The sequence below is a fragment of the Durio zibethinus genome, chromosome 8 (assembly GCF_047325235.1).
Source record: "Durio zibethinus cultivar Kanyao isolate XHJ-2024 chromosome 8, ASM4732523v1, whole genome shotgun sequence".
In the NCBI taxonomy this organism is placed as follows: domain Eukaryota; kingdom Viridiplantae; phylum Streptophyta; class Magnoliopsida; order Malvales; family Malvaceae; genus Durio; species Durio zibethinus.
The window spans coordinates 23,823,600-23,845,411 of NC_143169.1; the positions used below are offsets into that span (position 1 = coordinate 23,823,600).

Consider the following 21,812-nt stretch of genomic DNA (forward strand, 5'->3'; position numbering starts at 1 on the left):
CAAAAACTAATTGATCTAGTCAATCTCCACTTCTTAACAAACTCTAGCCACTACTTCCTCTATTTTCTCCATCCTCACGACATGCAATTTCCAACTTGTATCTGTAGGGCTTTCGCTATCAATCGTATTCTTGATAAAGCTTAATAGATTTTTCTTTTCTTTTGATACATATGTTATAATCGAAGTTCCTGTTCGATTCTTAAATTAGTTCATTATAGATGATAATCTTGTGAAAAAAAAGTCCAGCCATTAAGCCCTAGTGGTGGCAGTTCAGAAGAAACATGGAGATACTTGAGTCAACGCCTAATATTTTTAAGTGTCTTGTCTGTCTTACTATTGACTATTGATGCTACATTGATGCTACATATCTAAGTTGAAAATTTCCTAAACAAAACCTATGGCCAAAAAATTATCCTTCTCCATTCAAATGTCAAATAGTTGTTTTGGTTCTCCTACTATCAATATCAAAAGTACTGCTTGTAGTTGTAGGCCTATGCATATAGCTTTATATGTAGGAATTCCATTAAATAAAAAATGTTCTTTTTTCTCCCCATATTATGAAATAAATATATATAAAAATCCAAAGTTTAGGTAGATGATTCATACACTCATCTTTAAAATTTGAAGTTTAAATTCCAACATTTATAATTTCTTTCTTTATCTCTAAATTAGGATATCCTTTGTAAAAACAAACTGAATATAAGAAGAATAACAATCCAATAATAACAACTTTCCCATAGCATTACTCACTGAAAAATCTTGCCCCGGCCCTGTTACAAAGTTTTTTTTTTTTTTGGTACTATTTATATTTAAAAGAAAATTGAAGTCTAATTCGAATTAATATTATCTAATCTTTAACAATGAATAAGCATATTAAGAAATCGGATTAAACATGTCTAATATTTGAGACCAATATCTTTAAAAAACTCAATAATGGCCCAAACACAATAGGACCAAAAGGTATCACATGATGCTAATGCCATGGAGGTACTTACCCTATATGGAGATAAATGAGAAAAGGAATATGCCACTGCCATGATCTGGTGCATGGTTCATTGCAAGTGCCTAAACTTATGTCTTTTCAAGAGATGATATATAACATAAATTCATGACAAATGCTCCTACGCATCAAAATTAATGTGGGGGTCATCATCAAAGTTCATTGATCAGAAAAAAAAAAGTCAAAAATGTCTTTAAATTGTAACTATGAAGAGTGCAAATATAATTTTCTATCATGTTTGGTGAACTTGCACTTGCCAATCCCCCTTTTCCTCAACCAAATTTCAGGTTTTTTTTTTTTTTTTGTGCCTTCATGCAAATAAATTTTGGATATGGTAACTTAACAAACCCCACCCCCCCACCCCAAAAAAAAAAATCTTGTTGATTTTTAGAAATCAACTTGAATTAATTTGATGGCATGTCACATAGGCTAGAATATTATGTTCCAAGCTTCAACTGTTGTTAATATGGGTTCGGCCTATATAACTTTAGATCCACACTTGGCTTGAATTTGGGTTAGGGGTAAAATTCTAGGCCCAACTATTGGCCTGTTTTTATCGGATTAGCAGCCCAAATAACTTGAAAGATGCCTATTTCTCCACCAATCTAAAAATTGAATGGCCTCATGGGCCATGGCTCTCAAAGAAAAAGTAGAAGAAAAATAACTTCTTGTTGCTCAGTATCCAGTGGTTTTAGGCTTCCAGGTTTGTTTCTCATCGTTTCGTCCTTCTCTCAACAGCTCTGTAGAACTGTGTATGTCATTTCCTTCAAAATAAGGAATACCCATGTCGTTTCTTGAAGCGTTTTCCCCTGTTAAGGAGCTTTATTTCGTTGTTCCAACGGTTTTAATAGTTATTTTCTTTATCTTTTTGGTGAACATGAGAGTATTGAGACATCTTTGATATTCTTTTCTTGGGTAGTTTTTTTTTTTTTTTTAGTTTCTTTGAATTTTCATTCGTAAAAATTATGTGTTGTTGTATCTTTAAATGGGACTTTAGCATACAAGCTGCAAGAATTCTAATTGTCTACTTGTGAAAAAATTTTAGTGCTTTCCAGGAGAGTGAAGAGAAAAAAGGGATTTTGAGTTTCCATTATTCCTCATAGTGACACATTACATTAGCTTATGTTTGATACGAAATCATCTATGTATTGAAGCTATGATAAAACTAAACTGCACCCTTCTTATTCCAACCTCATTTGAGACAAAACCAACAATTATTAATCACATAAGGGGAAAAAAAATACATTTTTCCCATTTATCTGATTGTGAAAGCCCTATGTCTTGTAGCAAGGTAGTGAACAATGGGATATGATTTGTTGAGGTATTGAAGATAGTGCTGAATGTCTTTCTAGATATTTGATGTCTGGTAATAAGCTATTGGCATATTTATGATCTACTGGTTGGTGCCCTCGCATCAGAATGCAAGTAAGTTTTGAGTTAGTTTTTGGGTAAGTGCGGGTATATTCTTGTCCAAAGTTCCAAATCTTGCTTTATCTTTGGCAATACGTACTTTTGATAATCGACAGGTATCAGCTATGATCAATTGTCAATTCATCTTTTAGTGGGACTTCTGATGCCTAGGCCATCCTTATTATGGTAAGTAAGTTACAGTTGGTATCTAAATCTAATTTTGTTAAACTAATCAAATTCTGTAAAAGCAATTTAACTTCCAATCTTAAATAAATATCTTCAAAATCTGCTTTGCCCATTTTGCTTTATTGTTTATATAGTTTTACCTTTAGTTCCTTCCAAACCCCTCATCTTGTTGTGCATTTTCTTCATTGTTTTCCTATTATTTGTACCTGATCCAGATTAGTTGTGGCTGCTGGTTACAGGGGTTCCAATGCTAGATAATTATTGGATGTTCTAGGGCTAGGGACACATGTTCGTACCCTGTGGCAAATGCGGAGAATTTTGTGAAAATTTTAAATTGAAAGCGCTGCAAATTTTACATTGCAGGGTCAATTGGATGGGGAGAGGAGAAAAAAGCTGATCTGATGGTGGATTGCATTAAATATGATATCAACAACCATTTAAATGAGACAGACTATAGAGTTATAGTTATTGAAGGACTGTTGATAGCTAACAGAGGGGTGGGGGTCAATGAATTAATGTCTAGTGGTTTACAATTAGGATTCCTCTCCTTCAGGCATGTCTGACTAGCTTCTTGGAGAAACAACACCCTTTTAACCAGATGTTGCCTCACCTTATAGTGATTTGCACAGCAAGATGTCTTCCAAATACAAATAAAGCATAGGTTACTTATTATAACTTCTGTTTGAATTTTGAAGTAGTTTAATTATGTATAGTCCACTATGGATTATAATATCTCTGATGCAATTAATACCCAACAGAAATACATATTTACTCTTTTGAGTAAAACATCCTTTACACTCTTTCAATTTATTTGTCACATTTATAGATGTCTCTAAGTGGTTACTTCACAAACCGAGAAAACTTTTTAATGTTCAAGTGAATGTTCTTGTTTGCTTCCTGGCATTTATATGTTGCTATTATACCCCATGATTCATTCAATTTTAGCATCCATTTGAGAAAGAGATATGTCAATCTTGATACAAGAATATCAAATAAACATAAAATTTACCTATGAAAGAAGCAGATAGATTCCTTGTTTTAGGCTTGACTGGTGTTAACTGAAATCTTGTTAAAAAAGTTTGCACCTGGGATGTTCTCCAGTACAACTCTGGACCTCTGAGGTAAGATAATGTGTATTAAGAAGAATAGCAGATTCTGCATTTGTTGCAGAACAAGGACCTTCATAAACTGGAAAATTTTTTTACAAAAATTATAAGAATCTTATTTAGGCAATCTTGACCTTAAGGAGTTGATTGTTGTGCTTGTCATATGGCTTCTCTTGGATGCATTCTCATGGAGTGGTTGCTGTTCGCTTTCTTCAGGAAAAGCAATTTACTTTAAGGAAAGAGTGTAAAAATGGAAAGAAGAAATTCAAATTTATTAAGTTTTATGTGCTAGTGCACTCTTGGCCTCTCTCTCTTGAATGGCTCACGATCTAGAGGAATCATTGCAGCACCTGGGAACAATCATTTAATAATAATAGATATAGCTTTGCCTTATGTATTTACTGGATTTTATGATTTAAATGCATTAAGAGTTCAATGTTTGTGACATTTCTTTGCTATTCTCTGCCCAATACATGCACCTTTTTGAGACTTAAATTGAGCATCAAATCACTAGTCTAAATTTTGCGCATTCTAGAGTGGACAATATCGAAGCAGTTGGGTATGGTTAGATCATCAATATGTAGCAATCATGACCTATGCTTTGCTTTCCTGTAATTTAGTAATGCTGGATACATCGAATACCTTGAATGACATTGGCTGTTTAGTAGGACATTCTAAATATCAAGAAAAATTTAAGAAAAACTGAACATGAGCATGTATCTGACACTGATATTAAGTCTGGGCAACATAGATATGACATTGAGAGCAGACCTTGGATGCACCTGCTTTCCTTTTATGTTTTACTCCATGTTCCAAAATTACCCTTTAACTGACACTCAAAAATTACGTGCAAGATTGTTTCATAACTTTGTGATAGTTGTTGTCCTTTCTACGTGCTCTTGACATTTGTTTTGCAAGATTTGATACTTTGCATGGCCATTTATGACTATTCTAAATGTGGGTTATTGTGGACGAGGCCGCTTTAAAGCTGTTTCAGCATGGATCTTTCCTATGACTACCTTTTTTTTCCCATTTATACTTTCTCTGGATTCTTTTCTTAAATGGCTTTTATTATAGTTGTCGATTACCTTAATTGGGGTTAGCCACTATGACCTATTTCTTTGCCGTGAAAGGGCTATAAATTGGGGTTAGAAACAGCGCATTCCTCCACATCACGAGGTTTCCTTTAGCTTTCTAGTTTCTATCTCTTCTTGAAAGGAGCTGAATTGTGCTTTCGTTTACTAGTTTCTACCATGAATTTCCTTTTGGCTAGAGAAGATGCCGAGAAGCATGCAGGTATTAGATCATGCTTCTATTGCAACAAAGTATTCAACAACTATCGAGCTCTAGGTGGCCACCTTAGGATTCATCAGGAGGATAAGACATTGAGGACGTTGAATTATCCTGGTCGTTCCTGTAATTCCATGGATATTACTAGGAACCCTCATGCACCCCTACCAAACAGCCCACAGAACTCCTTGGTAGGTGGAAACAACCTAACTCCATTCACTAGAGTATCTCCTGCATTGGACTTCTCTTGGATGTTCTGCTCAAATGAAACAAACCAGGCAAGTAGGAGCAAATTCACTGGCAACAATCCTGGATTGGCCCAAACTCAGATTATCATGTATCCAGACTTCTCATATGGCTGTGGTAATGGTGCAACTTATCACCATAACATTTTGGCTTCAAAAGCCTTTGCTCCAGTTGGTGTGAACGCAGCCATGTCTTCTGCTGCATTTCCTTCATCTGGTAGTCTTGTTGCCGCTGGCTTTCCTATAGATTCTTCATTATATTTGGGCTCAAATGGAGTTTGTCAGTTTAATACTGATGAATTTCAAATTAGCAAGGATGGTTTGCCACCATCCTCTGGAGATGCCTTGCAGAGCATTCTTGGTAAGTTTCCAAATCCTATCTTTGCTATAACTAACCCTGACCTTGGTTTTGGGTTATATCAGTTTTTGGTTATATCTATTGCTATTTGTGCCTTTTCTCCAGGTCCTCCCCGATGCTCAAGCCTGGATAAAGTTCGTCAATATGACAGGAGAAGTTTGTTGATTTGCGAAGAAGGTAAAAGGTCTTTCTTAGCTGATGAATCAGGGAATGCTGACATAATGAATGCATCAAAAAAGCCTAAGATTGCCCCCAATGCACATGTGGAACCGGAGGATCCTCAGAAAAAAGAGCTGTCACTTTTTATGGATGTTGCTGATTCAGTTTCTGCATCAGAAACTTGTTTTGGCGCTGAAGAGGAAGGTCCCATAGATGTAGATTTGTCTCTGCATCTGTAGGCTTGTGTCTTTCTCTCTATACTAAATAAATAATAGTAGTAAAATAATAAAGGAATGGTCACTCTTGCCCTCCCCATCCCCCAGGAAAAAAAAAAAAAGGCAGCGAAGATGTAATATTGCTATGCACTGTTGAACTATTTACAAATTTCATATTCAGTTTGGTTAACTTTTATGAAGTCAGTTATTATGAAATTTCTTGTGGATTGTGGAGTTTGATTAATCATTTCCTTGCCTTACTAGATTTTGAACTTGAAAACTTCTACTATGATCTTATGATTGGTTTTATAGAATCATGGGAAACAATTGGAACTGGAAAAGCAAGGTTTGTTGGACTTAGTTCTGAATGTAGATGTTAGGAAACTAGTTTTATGCTGAATTTTAATATTTAGCATTATGAAACAAGGCTTACATTGAAGGCTTATATATTGGAATCTTTCTGTGTTCTTGGGCGAATGCTTCTGTACAGAGTGATTAGGTCAAGGTAATGGAAAAGATTAGATAGAGATGCTGTAAGTCTCTATGAAAAATTTCTTTGTATGCCTTGTTTGATGCTACTAAGCTTGTCTCCCCAAATCAGAGGCGAATCCAAAGAGGGCAGGCATCGGCCATGGCCCCTCCAAAATTTTTTTACCAAAATTTGTTTTACATATCGTGGTATATTAACTCAGCCTATTTAGCATCAGTATCAGCCTTCTCTTTTCCATTAATGTCACTGTTTGGCCCACTCTTTGCCTTATGTCTAGTTTTGTCCCTGCCCCAAATGTACCGCAAAATGTCATATGGAGCCATCTAGTGAAAGTTTGCTGCAGCATCTCGGTAGTAAAGTTTCAAATGTCATATGGTGCCATCTAATGAAGGTGTGCTGCAGCATATCAGTAGTAAAGTTTCAACCTGAACTGAACTTTTAATTGTAGTGCCTGTGAGTCTATTAAAGTAGCCTACAATCCCACTTGCAATTTAATGCTGAAACCAGGTTCTCGTAATCGTTTCTTTCAGTAGAGATTAGCCCATTTGGTGCTTCAATGCTGCACCGTAGGTGGGATTTAACAAAACTTTTGACTGATTTGGCTTAATGATTTTTGAATGATAAGTTTAATGGAACCTGGTTTTGTTCTCAAAATTTTCCATTGGTTTGCCTATTTACTTCCTACCTGCAAGCGCTGTTGCCATTGATTTGGCTTAATGATTTGAATGACAAGTTTAATGTTAAAATTTTATTATTTACACTTTATATCATCATTTTCGTTTTCGGATCATTTAATATGTTTGTTAAGATAATATTAATATATGCAAAACCAACCAATTAGGTTGAAAAGGATGGTTTGGCAGGCGGGTTGGCCGGTAGGATATAATTAAAGTTTATTGATCGAATTAAATTAAATTTGAATCGAATTTATATTTGATATTAATAATTTATATATTAATTTAAATTTAATTTGATTTAAAATTTTATGTTTTAAATTTTTTTTAAAATTCAGTTTAACTTAGAAAAATTAAATTTTAAGTTTACTCATTAAATTTAATTTATATGATAACAAATTTTAAAAAATTGTAATTAAATTAAATTAAAAATAAAAATTATACATGTAAAAATTAAATTTAGTAAAATATATATAATTTTTATTTTTAATTTATATATATATATATATATATGAATTAATTTATATATAATTTACATATATATAAAAATAAAATTTTATATATATGTGAATTTAGATCAGATTATATTGAATTTAGGTTTTAAATTTTTTATTTAATATTCGATTTAAAATTTGAATGAATTTAAAAATTGTATTTAAATTTGTTTAATTGACTTTAATTTTTTATTCTAATTTTCTAAAAATATGAACGGATAATCCGACTATTAAATAACTATAATCATAGGTGTTTAAACTTTGAACCACATCCTTAGGATTTTTGTCACTATATGAAATGGAAATGCCTTTCTTTATCACATTCTAATCTAAAACCCCTTTTATCCTTATCTCCATGCAATGCTAGTCTTTCCCTTTATTCCCCAAAATGGATGCTGAAAATCCCAGCGCTAGGAACCTCTGTCTTTTTTGTTAATGGAACTCCTTTTATAGCTGAAAGAAAAATAAAAATAAAATAAAATAAAATAAAATAATATTCTTCTTAAAAGTTTTGACCCCAGTTTTTTTTTTTTTTTAAATTAATTTTTCCTTTAGAACAAAAAATGATGCATCAATATTACATCAAATGTTTCTATTTTTAAGTATTTTCGTTAATAATTAAAAAAAAAAAACATTGGAATATTTATATGTAGCCCCACAACTTGTAACTTGCAAACAAAATGAAATACTTGTAATAATTGGGGTTGGATTTTTGCATAATTACTAGAAAAAGAGGTTATTGGTTATTTTCAGATGCTAGATTATCAACATATTTTGCTTCTTCAATAAAATAAATGGCTTAATAAAATAAAAGAAATCTAAAGCTTTTTTTTTTAAATTTCTTTATCAAAAGCAAAAATCGAGTACTAGCATGATATGAACTACTTGCAAGGATGATTATAATACAAAAAAAAAAAAAAAAAACATTTTCCCTTGAAAGAAAATTATAATTATACCTATAAAGGTTAATTCAATGATCATTATAAAAAACATTCTGATAATAAAAATTTAAATATACAAAAAAATTGTAAAAAATGGACAAAAAAAAGGCTCAGATAAAATATAATGACAATCTGTTATATGCTTTCGATTTCATTTTCTTTATTCATATTTTTTATGTCCCAAAATTTTGTTTTTGTAACATTTAAAATTTCTATTTTTTATGATTTTTTAATTTTTGATATTAAAAATTATGTAATTTTTATAAAAAAAAATTAATTTTAATATTAAATTTATTAAAATCAAGTTTTTCTTAAATTTCATAAAAATCAATACTACCTAAATAATTTGAGAGGAAAGGGATATATCATATCAAAAATTTAATAATGATTATCATGACATGACCAATATCAAACTTTCCCAGAAAAAAAAAAAAGAAAAGAAATAGACAATTCATATAAAAAATATCATGCAACCCTAAGGAGAATCATTTAACACTGTGGAGTTGTATTTAAAATCTAAAGTTTTCTTTTTCTTCAAAAAATTTTTTCCTTTTAAAGAATCAAACTTGTTAAACAGATTGTCATTGCTCTGCGATGGTCTGTTTCTTTGATTGCATTGTCAAGTTATTAATTCTACATGTTGCTTTTCTTTTTTCGGCCATTAATATATTATTGCTTTAACATATTCTGATTTTTTGCTCTTAGTTTTATTTTTTTATTTTAAAAAAATCCAAACCAACGCTTTAAACAGTAACTAATCACATACATTTGTCAATGAGTTTGGCAGTTCACCAGTTCGGGTTTGGCTGTTCGGATTTGAACTGTGAACTATTATATTATCTATGATCTTCCTTTCTTTTTTTTAATGATCGTCCTTTCCAACCTAGGATGCTGGACGAACAATTTAGTACTAAATTCCAACACCCGCAGTTAAAAGCGCGTGTTCAACAGGTTGCAAATCTTTTACCTATCTTGACCCATGCTGGAATTATTTATTTAGCGCGTGGATTTAATGGGCCTAGACAAAATCATCATCATTCATCAACCTTTTTCTTTTTTAAAATAATAATCGAATGCCTTTGATATTAAGGAAAATCAAAATACTGGAATTGTCCTTGGAAGAGACCTTTTTCATGCTAAAACCAGCTTTAAATCTCATAAAAAAGTCACCATCTTTCATAGCAACTGTTCAAGAAAAATCCTTCTATGTAAGTCTTACATATCAGTTTTTCATCTCTTTTCTTCTTCTTTATGCTATCTGGGTTCGTTTTGAAGTTATTTGGGATAACATATTTTCTGGGTTTTGCCTATTCTCTGAATTATCAATCTCTGCGGGCCATAAATACTTCATTTCTATGAAATATGTTACTGGGTTTTTATGGGTTTTTAGTTTTCTTATTGTATAGTAGAAAAAGTTTAGATTTTTTGGGGCTTTATTCAAGATACTGCCATATAGACTATTAATTTTTGTTTTCACTTTTGTTTTTTCTGCATATGAAGTGTTATTTTCTTTGTCTCTTCCTTGGCATGATATTTGATAGCTTTAGATTCCTCTGGTTGGTATCTTGATAGGCACAGTGGTATATATCAAGAGAAAGAGTTGAAGTTGTTCTCTTTGACGCATAGGAATTTGAGTGTGGATCATTCAGGAAGGGATTTATCGGTGAACTATGATAAAGTCTTGTAAGGATTTTGTGTAAAGGGGAAAACATGTTTTTCTTTTAGGATGACTGTAAATTTCGGTGAAAAGAATTCTTCGTTTGCTCTGTGAGTGTGAAAGAACAAGCACCAACTTGGAATAGCTTCTGTGAAGTTCTTATTGAGATTTGGATGTTTTGAGTTGTTCAATTCATAAGTAAATCCACTTGATGACAAAGAACAGCAGGGAATTTCAAGCTTAAACAAGGTCCTTTGGGTGGTCTTCAAGGATATTAGATTGTTATGTTTTGAGAGAAAGATGCAAAGGGTTCGATTTTCATCCCAACAGGCACCCGTGCATAAGCTAGGGGATTCGCAGATGACATTATCCCCAAAATTTAGATTATCTGTGATGCAATCTTCATTGTTGAATCCTTCATCAGAGTTTGAGTTGCCTCTTCAAGGAGAACCTCTTATTCCAGGCCTTCCTGATGATGTGGCACTTAATTGTCTCCTTCGGCTTCCAGTTGAGAGCCATGCAGCTTGCAAAGCTGTATGCAAGGGATGGCATCTTCTGCTTGGTAGCAAAGAGTGGTTTTTCACTCGAAGGAAGGAACTAGGTTTCAAAGACCCTTGGCTCTTTGTGTTTGCCTTCCACAAATGCACCGGGAAAATTCAATGGCATGTTCTTGACGTTACCCTTTTCTCATGGCATACCATCCCAGCGATGCCATGCAAAGACAAAGTTTGTCCCCATGGTTTTAGGTGTGTTTCACTTCCTCGTGAGGGTGCTCTCTTTGTTTGTGGGGGTATGGTTTCTGATGTGGATTGCCCCCTTGACTTGGTGTTGAAGTATGAGATTCAGAAAAACCGTTGGACTGTGATGAATAAGATGAATACTGCTAGGTCATTTTTTGCTAGTGTAGTGATTAATGGTATGATATATGTTGCTGGGGGAAACAGTGGAGATCTTTTTGAGCTTGACTCAGCAGAGGTTTTCGATCCTGCAAAGGGGAGTTGGCACTCAATTGCAAGCATGGGGACAAATATGGCATCTTACGATTCTGCAGTTCTCAATGGAAAGCTTCTTGTGACAGAAGGCTGGTTGTGGCCATTCTTTGTCTCTCCTAGGGGTCAGGTTTATGACCCAAGTACCAATAATTGGGAGATTATGGCTGTGGGATTGAGGGAAGGCTGGACTGGCTCAAGTGTGGTAGTCTATGGGCACTTATTTGTGGTTTCCGAGCTCGAAAGAATGAAGCTTAAGGTTTATGATCCAGACAGTGATTCCTGGGAAACAATAGAAGGTCCCCCATTACCAGAGCAGATATGCAAACCTTTTGCTGTCAATGCATACGATAACAGAATATATGTTGTGGGTCGGAACCTTCATGTGGCTGTGGGCTATATCTCAACCCTGAACCAAACAGGCAACTCTGAGAAGAAGTGGAGCTTCGGTGTTCGGTGGCATGTTATTGATGCCCCAGAACATTTATCTGACTTGACACCCTCAAGTTGTCAGGTTCTGTTCGGTTAGCTTCTGAAACATCATATTTTGTGCCTTGTATGTTGTTTAATAAATTGTAATTATACAAAATTACGAAGGCTGTAGGGTTGGAATGACTTTGTTATTGTAACAAATGTATTATCCATACTTTTGTTGTTCTTCTGTTATTTCTCAGTAATTGCTCAATCCATATGTTTTACTAGCTCGATCTCACTCAAATTTCCTGTTGTCCCTGTATGAAATATTGTCTATAACATAGTGGATCTCGTAGGAATTTTTTAGTAGTATATCCCGACTACCTCTTTTAACACTTCTTGAAATGAAAATCATTACCATTTTTGGACAGGATTTACCTGAAGGAATCTTGTTAGTAATAGTAAGTGAAAAACGTAGTTTGAAAGTGTATGAATTACTCTTCTTTCCCCTTCGTATTGGCCAGCTCACCATATTTCCTTTTCAAGAGGCTGATGCTATGGACCGTTGTTATATTTGCTGATATTTGGGTAATTGCCTAATTGGATTTGGGTGAGCCATTCGGAAATATTAATGGGCTTCTGATGATGACCGGAGTTGAAACTAACGAAAAAGATGACATAGTTAATTTTCAGCTTGATTGCTTCACTGAGAATCAAACCAAAAAATTAATAGAGTTTTGGGTTTTAAGAAATCACAAATAACAAAATTATGGTAGCAAAGATTGGGCCTGAAAAGACTGAAACACGATTGGTAAAGAAAAGTCAACTTCTCTGAGTTGCGACTTGCGACAGAGAATGGCAGCCATAACAAGTGCACTGATAGCAATGGCGGGAGTGGTATTAGGATGGATAGCAGTCGAGATCGCCTGCAAGCCTTGCCTGGATAAAGGCCGCGAAGCCATAGACAGATCTCCTAACCCTGATTACGACCCCGGCGACGATAACAACAACGACATCCGAGCCCCTTTCAACCCAAGCCCAGGTCTCGAATCTCAGCCTGATAATGGTACTTCTTCATCCACTTAAATCGAAGCCGTTTGTTGATCGGTACAAGAAGTTTTCTTATTCATTGTTTCCTTTTCTGAAAAAGAGTGGGGTGTGTTGTTAACTTGTTTATTCTTGTTGATGTCTTAAGATTGTTTTCGCTTGAATGGATTTTGGTTTTGGTTTTGATTGACAGATACAAGTTCAACCATCACTTCGAGAGTGAAGTTTGGTTTTGGTTAAAATTTATTTATAGTACTGTCAGAACAATGTCGGTTATCAGTCGGCATCATGGAAACGGAGAGTGGTTTGGTTAGTTTTGATCCAATCAAATAAAAGAAAAACGTCTCGGGTTTATTCCAATCGATACAAGAATTCACTTTAATTTTACCGATGTATCTTTCAAAAAGATAAAAAGGACTGCTTCTATTGTTTATGGAGATTGGTTTTAAGTGTTCATGGGTCGAATAAGTTTATATTTAAATTCATATTTAATGTTAATATTAATAATTTATATATTTATTTAATTCAATTCAATTCGAAATTTAAAATCTCAATATTTTTTAAAATTTGATTTAAATTAAAAAATAAATTTTAAATTCATTCATTAAACTTAATTTATATAATAAAAAATATAATTAAATTTAATTTAATAAAATTATATATAAATTATATATATAATTATATAATTTAATGAAATTATATTTAATTCATATATATAAAAAAATTAAAAATAATAATTATATAAAAATAATAATTAATTTAAATAAAATATATAAAATTTTTATTTTTAATTTATATATATTTATCTTTATATATATAAATAAATAATTTATATATACATATTTATATATATAAATTTCAAAATTTAAATTTCAAAATTTAAATGAACCTAAAATTTATATTCAAATCTATTTAACAAATTTAAATTTTTTATTCAAATCCTCTTAAAATTTCTCAAATTTTAGATGAGCCTTCGAACTTGAGTAGATAATCTAAATCTTAAACAAGTTTATTTTTATCGAACAAGAAACCCCTGAGCTTGGAGAAAATGTGAAGCTCATCCACACCCAACCCCAGCTTGTTGGGGGGTGATCTAATGCCCATGCCGCCTCACACTTGACAAAAGAAAATAAAACAGAATTCTCAAAAAGGGGAAACACACGCATACAACCCAAGAAAAAAAATGCAGCTTAGCCTTATTTCAAGTAACTCGAATGTCAAGTCCGTAACAATAAGTATCAAAACAGAGGCTAAATATGCTTTTACAATTACAATCTCGATTGCAACAAAATAAATACAAGTTACTGTACACGGATCTGACAGGGGATTTCAGCTCCCGCCTCTTGGAGAAGACCAAAGTTTCCCGTGTCACTTGCAAGGAGATATCTATCAAAGGAAAGACAAAAAAAGTGAACTATGCCAAGTAATTGTATATTTGTGGGTTGTTCTTGTCACGCTCCAGGTACTCCCTGTCGATGAGAGACTCAATTCTTTTCTTCAAATCAGCCGGTTTTATGGGAAACTTAAGCTGTTCAAAGAAAGAAACTTATTTTCAACATGAGTTTGTTGAAATGCAACTGTAAAACATATTATCCCTTTGATCCCGATCTAAAGAAGGTCAATTGCAGTGATTTAATCATTGTATACAAAGAGGAGTTTCACTCTTCTTCAAAAATATCAGAAGTATTCGGCATGACAACTCTTACTTGATCAGAATACAGCAGCAGCAACTTTCACTTTATTTATTTATTTATTATTTTTGGTTATGATTGTGAACATATGTTGTTGGGAACTCTTTAGACATCCGTTTTATGCAAACAATCAGACTCTGCCTACCTGTTGGAAGAGTTCAGTTATCAGAAGAGTGTGACTCAGAACTTTCCTCGTCTTCATTATCCGAACAATAGCAGCATCAACCTAGAGTAAATCAAGCAATAAAGCATATATTTGATTAAACTCCTTCATGTGAGATAGCTTTCTGTTTTTTTTTTTTTTTAGTGGATAGATAGAAAGAGAGAGAATGTGAGAGTGAAGCAAAGCTAAACCTGATATTGACGGTCTTGAAATACTCTTTCAGTAGTGCTTGTGTTCTCCTCCACTGTCTCTTTCATCTGGATAGCATTTACCTGCATTGTGAAAGGAGAAGTCAGCTGGATGCCTTACCATGTGAGTGGGAATAACTCAGAAGCAGATTCATGATAAAACGGCTCTATGGGAATTCGGTGCAATAGAATAGAGATAAGCATGACAGGGATTTAGTTTAAGCTTACAAAAAAATATCTACCCACCATAGCTTGAAATTCCAAATAGATTTACCTTTATACGATAGAGAGGAGCAGTAAATCCTTCATTGAAAATGAATGAATCATCATCCTCCACGTCCCTCCCTTTCGGCAACTGCAGCACACAAATTCAAAGATAGAAAGGAATAAAGAAAATGGAAGGAATAAAAATGATAATGTCACCAACTTTACCAGCATATATAAGATATTAAAATATAATGCAATGGGCATACCTTTTGCAGGACTCGTACTTTCCCACATGCAAGGGACTGCAGGGTCCTTCTCAATTCTTTATCCTCTATGCCAGTGGAGTCCTTAATGTCTTGAAAGCTGAGCTTTTGGGCATCGTTGAACAACATCAGAACTACAGTCTAGAGGGTAAAAGACAACAAACACAGAAAACTGTTAGACATTGTCTGCTTGTAGAGAAAATTTAAAAAGAGAAGAAATCTTTCGAAAGGAGAAAAAAGTCATTGGTCCAAGAGACAAACCTGAAATAGGGAAACTGCCAGCTCCTTTTTACCTTTGGGAAAATCTGCTTTCAGCACACAATAACCTAATGAATTTTGCCACATTAGGCGCCTTCCACTGTACTTACTTAAGTAGAATTCCTTAAAGATGTCCTGTTAAATCAAGTAGACGAAAGATGTTTAGATAACTTTTAGATAAAAACTTCCTGGTTTCTATAACAGTGATCATTTCATCCCAAAGCCTTGCAACAAACCTGATAGACATTCAATTCATGAGGAAGCCTAACATCCATGGGTGGATATGTAGGCCAGTACCTGCGCAGCTCAACAACCAGAATAGAATTAAATACCTTGACAATAAACTAACTAATTATGCAGTTATGATTTAATTGAAATAATGGTGAAATATGATTTACCCGGTTGTTAAGACATGGACACTCATCTCAATTCCCGATGGAAGTTTTGTCCTGGCCTGCGATGACTGCTTGAATGATTCATTTATCTCCTTTGACAATTCGATATCCTGGATAAAATCACAAGAATTCACATTCGATATAATTAAGATCATATTGAAATTGGTCACACATCAACCAACATGCATGGATTAGTGTGATCCATTTTTAAAATTGAAATAATCTTCCAAGTCGATCCTGGGAAAGAACAAGGATTCTTTGCCATAAAACCACATGCAGTAAGACCAATCATAGATCATGAGGTTTGCACTGTAAACATATTCCAGGCATAAGAATCCAGTCACATAGACTAAGTTTCAGTATCACACAAACTCCATAAATTTTGTAGATTGTTGGATCCTCCATTGACCAATACACAAGTAGGTAATCCAAGAAATAAGAGATGAATTTAACTTCTAGAATCCCTTTCTCTTCTCTTCTCACACGATTCTATTGCATTAATGTTTATTAGTATGATCCACCCTCAAGGTGCTATAAATCTGATACATAATCATTAGTCCATTACATACTGTTTGCAAGGATTAATCATAATTAATCCAACTCAAACATTAGGAATGACACTTCTGGAGCCAATACCACCACCCATGGGGTAACATATTCTTAGTGGTTGTACGAGTTATTGAATTGCTCATCTTTACAGCACCCAAAAAGCACCAGTTCAACAGATTGATGATTATATATTGAATGCATTTCTTGGACAAATTTATATAAAAATGTTATAGAGGCAGACCTTAAACATTCCTTCAAGTTTGTTTGTAAACTGGCTACCACACTCGGTCTTCAGCTGCAGCATCATAACAATATTACAATTTAATACAAAATCTTTAGAACAAACCTCATTTGATGCAAAAGAAGAAGGTACTTACCTTAGAAATCATGGATTTCTCTGCGTCAATAGAAGCACTCTTTCCTAACAGCAGCCTTTTTGCAAGATCCTTCTTATAGAATGCTTCAAAGACATCCTTACCCTTAATTATCAATAAAAATATCATTCACAGCCCTAGGATTAATTTGTGGGACAAAAAAAGCAAGAAATGCACAAAAAGAGAATAGTTATTCAAGCCAAAAGTAAATTTAATGATTTTTATTGTGAAAACATGAACTTACCTGGATGAACCTGAATAAAACCAAAACTTTATCAAGTGTGCCCTCTAATTCCTCTTCTGAAGTACCCTTATTACCAGCACGAAGCTTTTCATCCAGAAACTTTGCAATCAGCTCAGCAGGTCGGTTCTATTAAACACAGCACAGAGTTGAACCATCAGTCAAGTGTGAAAATATGCTAATCTAAATTAGGAATAGTACTTCACTGATGTACAACTTAACAGTGAGAACGCAGTTTAAAAATAAAAATAGTCTCCCAGTACAGATGATAAAACATGCTCACTTGACGTAGGTTAATTAGATGTTCAAATGCATCCTTAATGGTGTTGCAAAATGCTTCATTCTTGGAAAAGCTTTCTTCCCATATTGAATCAAGCAAAGCCTTGAATTCTAACAAGGAAGGCACCATGTCCTTATCTTTCTCTTCATCCATCACAATGCCCTGCCCAGTTCTCCGAATATATGAGCTTAGGGCCTGCCTAAGTGATTCAAGAGCATTGACCCTTGAAAACAGTGAGTACATCCTCTGAATGTCCTCAATACGATGTCCATCCATCAGCATCACAAATCCCTGCAGAAATCAGCAAAACTATAAATATTAAAAAGATGCAAATCCAAGCAAGCATACAAAGTGCAAAGACTAATGGAAGATTCATATTCACACCTTATCAAGAATGGCAGGTATATGACGTTCAAGCAGCTGCCTCTCTGCTGTTACAATAAGTGGCTTTCTCGTAAGAGCATCCAGGTAGAGTAAGCATCTTTCATGTTCTTCATGTAACCTCATCTGCAAGAATACACCCAAAATCTTACAAAGATGAACTCACACAAAAATCTTAAGAGGTATAATCATGTATATTCCATATAAAAATGGAATAACATGATAGATTGACATTCTTATGAGATGGATAAAACATGTAGAATTCAAAATATAGAGCACAAGTCACTGCTAATTGAGAACAAAAAATATACAAAGCACCTCTACGTGCTTCAGGTAATCTGGAACATCAGATTGCTGCATGTATTTCATTCCCTCAGCTGCATAAAACTCGGATGTGCACTCCAGGAATGGCTTCTCAAAGCTTTCTGAGTAAATACCTAAAGCGGTAAACATCTTCAAAAGATGGTTAAGGAGTGTCCTGTCAACTGCTTCACCTAACCTGCATGATCATAAACAGAATGCTGTGGATTCCAAGATGCAAATATTAAAAACAATCAAAAGATGGGTATTGATCATCTAACATCATTCATGAACCTAGGTGGTGAAATTTACGTGATGCCAACTATAAGTAATGGGGAAAAATGTGTGAGAATTACAAGCAATAAAGCAACACAATAATGGATTCCCTAACAATTGCTGGATTATTTCCAAAATGTTTGGAAGTATAGATAATTAAAATGAGCTAGAAAGAATAAGATTGACAAGTAGGTTACAGTTACATTGATCAAACATCCTAATCGGCCCTTCAAGAAACTTCTTTCCACTATGGAAAATATTTCACCACATCTGCCCTCTAGCCTTTGCCAGGCAGCAAGAATCTTATGCCATTTAGACTGCTAAAATCATAGAAAGAGTAGTGAACTAGACAATTGAATAAGGACATTAAAACAACAATGTACGAGTATTCAAGTTCACCCATACCCAACATGTTGCAGGTTGACTTTTTCAATTTTTAAATCTCCACTTATACTTGCACAGAAAATTCAGTGTGACATCAAGTTGGTTTGAAGGCATCTAAAAGAAGTTACTCCCTAGTGTTGGTTTATATCTACTATACTGTTTCATCCAATCACATTATGATTTGTGTACTAATGGCTAAGCCAATACATAACAACAAGGCAGCTTTCTTCAATATTTATATCTTTTCTGCCTTTGTTCATCGCTAGTATCATTTTACTCCTTAATGGTAGAGAGACCCTGCAAACATGACATGGACCAATGGTGCAACAAATTCTCCACAAAATCAAGAGGAGGATAGTTCATCCATAAGTTTTGCAACACTTATGATATGAAACAAAATCTATTACAACATCCATCTAAACAATTATGCATCTTTTGCATAGGTTAATACATTGGAACATACAAAAAAGACTAGAATACAAAAAATGTAAATTTCAAATTAAAATCATTAGAATTACCTCTCACTCTCAATCATTCTTAAAAGACCAGTGACAGTTTTGTGCTCAACTTCAGGAGCCAGAGAAAGATGCTTACGGAAGAGCTGCAAACCCATGTCCCACAATGAACGTACATTTGGGGTTTGTTTAACATATGTTCTGTCTAGATACAAGGCTATACCACGAATCATCAACATTTGATCACAAAGATCTTGCCAACATTTCTCAACAAGCGATAAGAAAACCACCAGATCTGGGCTTTGCCCAACCAAAGATCTTAGTGCTGCAGATATGTGTTCTTCACACTCTTTTTCAATTCGTTGATAAAGGCTTCCTCCCATCTTGTGAAGGCAAAGATTATTAACAGCCTGAAGGGAGCACACTTGATTATCAAGAGGCAATATTGCTCACATTGCAAAACGCTATGATAATCAAAATAGATTGAAAGAAGAAATATGTGTGGCTTACCTGATAAAGCTTCTCCAAGTCACAAGAATCTGGTTGCTTCAAAAATATAGCATTAATGGCTGACTTCAGCTTTGCCCATGTGTCCTCCTCAAAATTTGTGGGCAATGTTGGTTTCGCTATAATGAAACAAGAAGTTAAAGTTGCATCAGAAACTTTTATGAATATATGTTCTAAATATTTTTCATGTTAGCAAGTTCTTTAGTTTCCTACCATTAGTTCACATAAACAAAATAGTTTTGGAGATATAATCTGATTTGCAAATAGAAAACAAAATGATTTCAACTCTTATTACTATTCTTTGCAAGTAAACTTACTAATAACGGGTCCAATCACCTGCTAACAAAAGGCCTATTTAGTTTTTAAGGGAGATGGATAACTGATATACAATGTGAGCAAGCATCATAGATGCTTATACAAAAATGGTCTACAAGAGGGTAGAAATGAACTTCTCAAAAAACCCGAGGGAGTTTAGGAGTATGCCTCCAACAAAGTATTCACAGAAAATGCCAAACTGAAAAACCATCCAAAATGAAGGAATGAATGTTCAGAGCTTTTCTTGTAAAGTTGCATAACTAGTAGTCCTACATCTAAAATGCAAGAAAATGTAGAATGCACCAAAAACATGTAAGCCGAACAAGTAAACTAGGACCCTAAATTTGTTTAGCATCAATAGATTGCCACCCTAAAACCAATACCAATTTCAAATTATCATATGATAAAAAGTCCAAATTTAATAAATGGTTGAGGTAATGACCACATTAGGCTGACAAAAGTAACACTTGTTAATATCAGTTAATAGACCTCTATAAAACCTTAGTTAAAAGTTACAAAGGAAGTGATCGAAAGTACATGGTTACTAATAGATCTCCAAACTGAAACAGCTTTTAGCCTAAATGGCACAACCCAAATAAAATTAAATAACCAAATGTCCACTAATTAGTGTTAGCTCAGTAAAACAGTAAAAACAATCAAACAAATTAATCAGCGCCAAGATCCTAAAATCGAACAAAAATCCAAGTTTCTAAATTTCACCTCTTCTAATCCCTAATTTTTTTATTCCAAAAAAGAACCAACAACGAAAGCCACTCAATTTCTAAGATCAAACTCTCAAATTAACTAAAAGAGGCAACTTTATGAATGGCCCAGAAAATGAATTTCAAAAAGGCAAAAAAGAAATAAAATGAGACCAAGAACCCAACCTTTAACGAGTTTGATGACAAGCTTTTTGGTGGGTTGAGGTGGGGTTGCCTTTTTGCGAGACAAATTAGCGGCGGCGGGAGCACGAGCATCATCGGACTTGGAATCATCGTCGAGGGCCATAGTTAAAGGGTCGAAAACGACGTCGTTATCGTTTTGGTTGTGGTGGTGGTGGTGTAGACCGTTTTTGTTTGGGTCGAGAGAGCAAGCCACCGCTTGGGACTTGTCTTTCTTCATTGGTGGTTGGAAGTGAGGAGGAGAAGAAGAAGAAGAAGAAGAAGAAGAAGCAGTGGCGTTAGAATTAGTGTTGCAGAGAGATCGTTTGGTTGGGGGGAGAGACATGAAAGTCATCAAAAGAGCATTGTAAAATTTTCAGCTTCTTTTAATTATTAAATTTTCTCCTGATCTCGGTTCTCTTGTTACAGTTGTTGCCTTCCTTAGAGAGAAAGGAGAAGATTTTACGAAGGCAGTAAAAGATAAAAATTTGCGAGCGAGAGAAACAGAGGGCTTGGTTCGTGCCTGCCTCGACGGTGAACTGGACTGGTTATAACCGATTGGACTATGAGTTTCGGATTTGATTTTTGGGTTACATAACCATTACAAAATCCAATATTGGATCAAAATCTTAAATGGTAAAGCCTGTAATGGAGACAAAACTGGAGTGATGTAACCCATTACTAATTTGGGCTAGACCAGAAATCCATTAGCCACAATTACTTAAATATTTTGTTTCTTAACCGACATCAGTTAGTTTCTTAGAGTCGTTGAATTTTTAATTTTTATTATTATGATTTAAATTTTGATATTTTTAAATCCTAAAAGAGTATTGCACGTAAACGACACACTCACACAAGAACAATTACTTCAAACTTTTTGTCCTTTTCTATTTGAAAATTTGTATACGGATGGTGTGAAATTACGACTTTTCGGCTCAAGGTAGCCTAGCTGATTGAACCTTGATGAAATTTCCCGGATGTTATCACTAGAGCAGTAGCATCAACAAACGAAAGGAATGACGTATAGCT

At 34.1% G+C, this 21,812-nt stretch overlaps 2 protein-coding genes and 2 pseudogenes across 3 annotated transcripts; 3 read left to right on the forward strand and 1 right to left on the reverse strand.

Annotated features, from left to right (window-relative positions):
* The first annotated feature begins 1,673 nt into the window (after nt 1–1,673).
* LOC111278090 (uncharacterized) lies at nt 1,674–6,216 on the forward strand. Its single transcript, XM_089764840.1, has 5 exons — nt 1,674–1,703; nt 2,353–2,425; nt 2,527–2,596; nt 2,836–5,598; nt 5,701–6,216. Exons 4-5 carry the CDS (start codon nt 4,956–4,958, stop codon nt 5,991–5,993), a joined length of 936 nt encoding a protein of 311 aa, XP_089620966.1. The 5' UTR covers nt 1,674–1,703; nt 2,353–2,425; nt 2,527–2,596; nt 2,836–4,955; the 3' UTR covers nt 5,994–6,216.
* A 3,216-nt stretch (nt 6,217–9,432) lies between these two features.
* LOC111278091 (F-box/kelch-repeat protein At1g30090 pseudogene) lies at nt 9,433–11,915 on the forward strand (annotated as a pseudogene). The gene is made up of 2 exons (XR_016344106.1): nt 9,433–9,776; nt 10,141–11,915. The product of XR_016344106.1 is annotated as an F-box/kelch-repeat protein At1g30090 pseudogene (transcript).
* Nucleotides 11,916–12,332: 417 nt separating this feature from the next.
* On the forward strand, nt 12,333–12,861 carry LOC149517655 (outer envelope membrane protein 7 pseudogene; annotated as a pseudogene).
* Nucleotides 12,862–13,840: 979 nt separating this feature from the next.
* Nucleotides 13,841–21,139, reverse strand: LOC111278093 (cullin-4-like). Its single transcript, XM_022864552.2, has 17 exons — nt 20,790–21,139; nt 19,591–19,706; nt 19,144–19,490; nt 17,984–18,164; nt 17,669–17,791; nt 17,288–17,575; nt 17,008–17,133; nt 16,767–16,868; nt 16,631–16,684; nt 15,844–15,950; nt 15,682–15,742; nt 15,449–15,580; nt 15,191–15,328; nt 14,992–15,072; nt 14,721–14,801; nt 14,512–14,592; nt 13,841–14,203 (listed from the first exon to the last, which is right to left on the reverse strand). Exons 1-17 carry the CDS (start codon nt 21,136–21,138, stop codon nt 14,090–14,092), a joined length of 2,481 nt encoding a protein of 826 aa, XP_022720287.2. The 5' UTR covers nt 21,139; the 3' UTR covers nt 13,841–14,089.
* Nucleotides 21,140–21,812: the final 673 nt, after the last annotated feature.